The following is a 6,466-nucleotide window of genomic DNA, read 5'->3' as shown; positions in this document are numbered from 1 at the left end:
CCGGCCCTTCGCCTGAGCCCTCCCACCTCCGCGCGCTATTGGCCACCAGGCCGCAGGCGGGCGCACCATTGGCCAGCCTTAGGGCTTTCCTCATGCGCTACTGGTAGATTTATGGGCTTCTGGCCCCGCCCTCTTCTCTTCTTGGAAAGTGACTTGAAGTTGGGATCGCAGCGACCGCCGCTGGAGGGAGGCGAATCAGAAGTTCAGGCCAGGGACGGGGGGGGCGGGGGAAGAGCCAGAAGGGCGATCGGAGGGGAGGAGGGAGAGACCCCTGGATCCTCAGAGGCACTTTTGCCTAGTGGTGAGAGCTCCAGAAGCTGAAAGCCAGGAGGCAAGGGAATGGATCTATGGGGCAGAATATGGAGTGCCTCTAGCAAGGGGATTGTATCTTGGATCTCGAGGGAAATTGGGAGCTGAGTCCTAGGCTACGTTCGCCTGCCTTCTCGGGGGAGAAAAGGGGAGCAATCGTATTAGTAGCCTGGTTTGGGCGGGGAGGTGAAGGGGCCATAGTGTTTCTCCTAATTCCTTAATTTAGGGAAATCCGGGAAACCAGAAAGCAGGAGAGTTAAGGCGCACAGACAGGCACCCGTGTGTCCCCAGTGCCAGGCTGGAGAGTGCAGTGGTTAGAGCACTTCGCCATGGATGACCCCGAGGAGACCTTTGGGGGAGATGGGGATGCCAGCCCGGCGCCCTACGAGGAGCTGGTGTCCGTGATGGCCGGGGGCTTGTACGGGGAACTGGAGCGGCTGGTGGGCGCCCACGGCCCTACCGCGGTCTCTGGGCTGCTGCCGCAGGTAGTTTCCGTCCTGGAGGCCCTGCAGGAGGCTTGCGGGCAAGTGCGGGACCGGGACCAGGCTCTGGAGCGGCTGCGGGACGACCGGCTGAGACTCCTGGAGCAATACGAGCGCGAACGGGCAGGGCGCAAGCGGGCGGACGAGGTGGGTATGGCCTTCTGCTCCATCGGCGGCGTCGACTAACTTTTACGCTCTTCAGACCTTGGTTTAAGTCTCAGCTGACGACGGAGAGGGTCGGTCCAGCAATTCCCGATCAGAGAGCTTAGATGCCAGCTGGTGCCAGCCGGAGCTGTCGGGCAGGCTGATTGCCGCCGCCTCCTCCTCCTCCTTAACAGTCGGGAGGGGCGTTCTCCTCGCCCGACAAGCCACAACGCGAAAAACTTTCTTGTCTCCTGCCATGGAGACAGACACACGTGACTATTCGTGCCTAATGCTGCCACAGGTTAACTGGGAAAGCTGAAGCAGAGGTGTGTCAACACCCAGAATCTTTTGACTAAAAGCCCCCCCCCCCCCAAGGTTTCTGAGCTAAGTAATCAGTCCTGGGATGAGAACATAGACATAAACAGACCCTTCACCAAAGAAGGCAAGCTGGAGATTGTCCCAAGGTTTTATACTGGCATTTTTCACCAGAAGAGTGAAATGCCACGTTTGCTGATATTTCCGAATAATGTCTGATAGTTCAGGTCAAAGAGCAGTTTGCTCTACAGATACCACTGAGTCAAACTCAAATCCTGGATAATGTCTCATCCCCAATAAAACCTCTTTCAAGGATATTTCAGTATCACTTTGATCCTGTCCCTACATCTTGCCCATAATTATTTTTCATTCTCCTAACTTGTCAATCCTCCACATTTTTATAGAAGCATTTTAATGTTTCTAGTTCCACAACATTGTCATTTCAACCCTTATTTGACCCAGAACCAATTGACTCCTTGCAATCCATAGGAACTGTCTCCAGATTCCTGATTTAAAACGTCTATATTCTGTCTTTCGGGTTTTGTTTTGTTTTTTGAGTTTTCATTAAGATACTTCAAGGGGTTCAGTATGAGCAAATGACCTGTGATATGTATCAGAGTGAAAATCCTTAATGTCACATATGCATAGATGGGATCTTAGATAAGCGTGGATGGTTCCTGGTTAGGATAAAATGTAACAGTTGTTTGAAGATGTCAGTTGTGACTGCTGTGAAAAAGCTATCACTGTTGTGGAGACAGCCAATATCATATAACATCTTTTGTATAAAGGCATATTGTGACTGTACCTCAAATATCAAATACAATTCTGGTCATCTTCTCAAAATCCACTCCGGATTGTAGTTGTGGAGAAAAAGAGGAACAAGGACTATTGAGGTCCGAGGTCGGTAAAATGAGGGCCCAGATTATTGGGGTCAATAGGCTGACTCTGTAAATTGCTTAGAGAGAGGGCTGTAAAGCACTGTGAAGCTGTAGATAAGTTGAAGTGCTATTGATATTATGTATGTTCACCATCCTGAGTTACTTCTAAAGCAAGGATGAGAAACCATACTGGCTCAAGAATTCTGGGAGTTGAATTCCACAAGTCATAATAGGACTATCGTTTCCCACTTCTGTTCTAAAGGAATAAAGGTGGGATAAAAATCTGATAATTCAATTTAAAAGGCCACTATCAAGTTGGACAAGTTCTTTTAATCAAAAAGATTAAAATGAGGGGTTTTTTTTAGTTTAGGCAAAAAAGGGCAAATTTGGAGAAAATGATCAGAAGTGTATAAAATAATGTTCAGTGTAGAAAAGTAGGTAAGGATTTTCTCAATTCATATATTAGTAAAACCAATGGTAAAAGGATAAGAAAAAATGTGTAGATACAGTGAGGGGAAAAAGTGTTTGATCCCCTGCTGATTTTGTATGTTTGCCCACTGACAAAGAAATGATCAGTCTATAATTGTAATGGTAGGTTTATTTTAACAGTGAGAGACAGAATAATAACCAAAAAAATCCAGAAAAACCCATTTCAAAAAAGTTATAAATTGATTTACATTTTAATGAGTGAAATAAGTATTTGATACTCTATCAGTCAGCAAGATGTCTGGCTCCCAGGTGTCTTTTCTACAGGTAACGAGCTGAGATTAGGAGCATTCTCTTAAAGGGAGTGCTCTTAATCTCAGTTTGTTACCTGTATAAAAGACACCTGTCCACAGAAGCAAGCAAGCAAGTAGATTCCAAACTCTCCACCATGGCCAAGACCAAAGAGCTGTGCAAGGATATCAGGGACAAGATTGTAGACCTACACAAGGCTAGAATGGGCTACAAGACTATCGCCAAGCAGCTTGGTGCGAAGGGGACAACAGTTGGTGTGATTATTCACAAATGGAAGAAACACAAAATAACTGTCAATCTCCCTTGGTCTGGGGCTCCATGCAAGATCTCATCTCATGGAGTTTCAATGATCATGAGAATGGTGAGGAATCAACCCAGAACTACACGGGAGGATCTTGTCAACAATCTCAAGGCAGCTGGGACCATAGTCACCAAGAAAACAATTGGTAACACACTACCTTGTGAAGGACTGAAAGCCTGCAGCGCCCACAAGGTCCCCCTGCTCAAGAAATCACATGTACAGGCTTGTCTGAAGTTTGCCAATGAACATCTGAATGATCCAGAGGAGAACTGGGTGAAAGTGTTGTGGTCAGGTGAGACCAAAATCGAGCTCTTTGGCATCAACTCAACTCGCCGCGTTAAGAGGAGGAGGAATGCTGCCTGTGACCCCAAGAACACCATCCCCACATAACATGGAGGTGGAAACATTTTGCTTTGGGGGTGTTTTTCTGCTAAGGGGACAGGACAACTTCACCAAATCAAAGGGACGACGGACGGGGCCATGTACCATCAAATCTTGGGTAAGAACCTCCTTCCCTCAGCCAGGGCATTGAAAATGGGTCATGGATGGGTATTCCAGCATGGCAATGACCCAAAACACATGGCCAAGACAACAAAAGTGTGGCTCAAGAAGAAGCACATTAAGGTCCTGGAGTGGCCTAGCCAGTCTCCAGACCTTAATCCCATAGAAAATCTGTGGAGGGAGCTGAAGGTTCGAGCTGCCAAACGTCAGCCTGAAAATCTTAATGACTTTTAAGAGGATCTGCAAAGAGGAGTGGGACAAAATCCCTCCTGAGATGTGTGCAAACCTGGTGGCCAACTACAAGAAACGTCTGACCTCTGTGATTGCCAACAAGGGTTTTGCCACCAAGTACTAAGTCATGTTTTGCGAAAGGGTCAAATACTTACTTCACTCATTAAAATGCAAATCATAAATTGATTCAAAAGTTATATTTTTGAAATGCTTTTTTCTAGATTTTTTGTTGTTGTTATCCTGTTTCTCACTGTTAAATTAAACCTACCATTACAATTATAGACTGATCATTTCTTTGTCAGTGGGCAAACATACAAAATCAGCAGGGGATCAAATACTTTTTCCTCTCACTGTAGTCCTCAACATATGACCATAATGGAGCCTGCCCATTACAGTCATAAAATATACATTTTTCTTTTATACAAAGAAAATGTTTGTAAAAAAGAAAATACTAGATCAGTAACAAGGGGAGAGGTTGATTCTTGGATTCTCTTTACTAGCGGTTCATGGAACTGGAGGATGTGATGGATCAGGAACGTAAGGCACATTCAACAGCTGTGAGCCAGTTAGAGGGCCAGAGCCGAATCCTGGAGAGCAAAGCACGAAGCTATGCAGATCAGGGTAAGAATAGTTATTTTGCCAAATATCTGCGTATGATGCCAGTGTATCACCGTTCCATATTCCCTCTAGAACTGCAGTGAGCCTCCTCTGTCTCTTGGGGTGTGTGTGTAGATTTGTCGTAATATGGATAAAATAAATTCAAGTAGTAGGCGTCCAGTTAGTATCTTTTCTCTCATCTTTGCTTGTAGGAACATATGGTCGCTCTTATGCCCATCCCATAATAGGCATGCCCAATTCTGTGCCCTTGCACATCTCCACTTTTGACAGCTCTAGCTAAACTGGTCTATCTCGTTAGCCAAGATTGGATGTAAGACAAGAGACACAGTATAAGCTGCATAAACATTTTTTTCCAAGGAACATCAAAATCATTAGGAAATATAGATGAAACTGCTGAGCAATAAATATTTTTTGGGGGTGAGAATTGAATTCCATTGAACTGAACAGGGCTTAAGATGTGAATCAATGAAGAGAATTTGATTGCTCATCACAATTTAATTATTTCAAATGATGCTGGATTTTATCCTCTGTTTAGCAGATAAGCCTTGTTCAGTTTACATCTAATAAAATATTCTATAATGGAAACAGTTTAAAAATGCTATTGGTGTTTGGCAAAATGTAAACTCACTGCTTCACTGCCTCCCTTTGTGTGAAGGTTTTGTTTAACAGGATTATATATGATCCCTGACTATATTTATATATTTTCAGGCATTGCTCAAAACAGCCTATTTAAGAATTGCCATAAAAGAGAGAATATTCTATTAATGTTGCTTCCCCCCCCAAAAAAAAAATCAGTTCAAAAAGACGTAGACGGTTTTTTAAAAATAATGCTAATTTTAATTAAAGTTTGTTTTATTATTTTTAATTCCCAATTTTATTTTTCACATTTCTATCCCACTGCACTCAAACGATTCTTGTCAGCTTATGTAGAATATAAAACAGATTAAAAACATCCATGGTTTTGGAAGAATCATTCTTCCTTGAAACAAAAGTGCTGTATACTTAGCATAAAGCATTGCTAGCAAAAGTCTCTGTTGCGTTTACAAAATGAGAAGATTTGTATAAGTCCATCCTATAAACTTCTTCTTTGAAATAGACCTTTCTGCATTCAAATGGGATTGATTCCCAAATGGATGTAGGATTACAGCCTCAGCGTTCTTTGCATGAATCTACAAAATTTTCATCCAGGAGGCTTCTGGTTATTGGAACTGGATCATCAGAATTAATCTTCCAGGAAATGGATCCTTCCTGCTCCATTTCCCACTTGAACTGTACAGATAAAATACGAGGGAAATACTTTAGCGTTATCAGTCAAGTTAAGGTTGGTTTAAGGTCTTGCTACTGATAAAACACCATTTTCTTCCTTCACAGTGGCTGGTCTGGAGGAACAAAAATCTTCACTACTCAAGGAGATTTCGATTCTCAATCAGAGCCACACAAAGGTACTTCTGAACGGTGGAAGTCTTTCAGTGGCCCTTCCCACGTGCCTTTGTCTTTCCAAGCCACCATTGCACTTCCTCTTCTGTTTCTTTCAGATGGTACAAAACTACAAGGAACTGAGATCACAAAAAGTGGCATCAGCTGGTCCAGGACACACTAGCTCTTCATCCATAGAAGAGAAAAGGTTTGAAAAGAGGGAGGTAGGGAGGGTGTGTGTGTGTGTGTGTGTGCAGGATTTCAGGACAAAAGCAGAAAAAGTACTTGGAGGACCAGTGGGTTAAGGTGAGTGTCCCTTAAGTAACTGTGGCATCTTTTCCTGAGCTGTGGCTGAACACCCCCAGGAAAATATTTGTTTGAAGTCTGAAAGCACTGATAGTACCTCCTTGCTTATTTCAAAACAGCTTGTTGGACTTAATCCAAATGTATGTTTTCCTGAGATATGTGCAGCTCAGGAAAAGATACCACTTCCTTAAGAAGGTACCAAGAAGGACAGTGTCTATGCCCAGCCC

General features: G+C 43.8%; 1 protein-coding gene across 1 annotated transcript in view; it reads left to right on the top strand.

Moving 5' to 3' along the window:
• The first annotated feature begins 638 nt into the window (after positions 1-638).
• LOC107283102 (C-Jun-amino-terminal kinase-interacting protein 3-like) overlaps positions 639-6,466 on the top strand; it is a 35,263-nt gene continuing 29,435 nt past the window's right edge. Inside the window, exons 1-4 of the mRNA XM_015810950.2 lie at positions 639-938; positions 4,400-4,520; positions 5,889-5,959; positions 6,053-6,141. Coding sequence (XP_015666436.2) covers positions 639-938; positions 4,400-4,520; positions 5,889-5,959; positions 6,053-6,141 — 581 coding nt within the window. The remainder of the gene's footprint in view (positions 939-4,399; positions 4,521-5,888; positions 5,960-6,052; positions 6,142-6,466) is intronic.

Source organism: Protobothrops mucrosquamatus, unplaced genomic scaffold (genome assembly GCF_001527695.2).
Source record: "Protobothrops mucrosquamatus isolate PMUCROS unplaced genomic scaffold, P.Mucros_1.0 scaffold25, whole genome shotgun sequence".
Taxonomy (NCBI): Eukaryota; Metazoa; Chordata; class Lepidosauria; order Squamata; family Viperidae; genus Protobothrops; species Protobothrops mucrosquamatus.
Note: the sequence above shows the minus strand (reverse complement) of the source record. Positions and strands in the feature narration are given on the sequence as shown.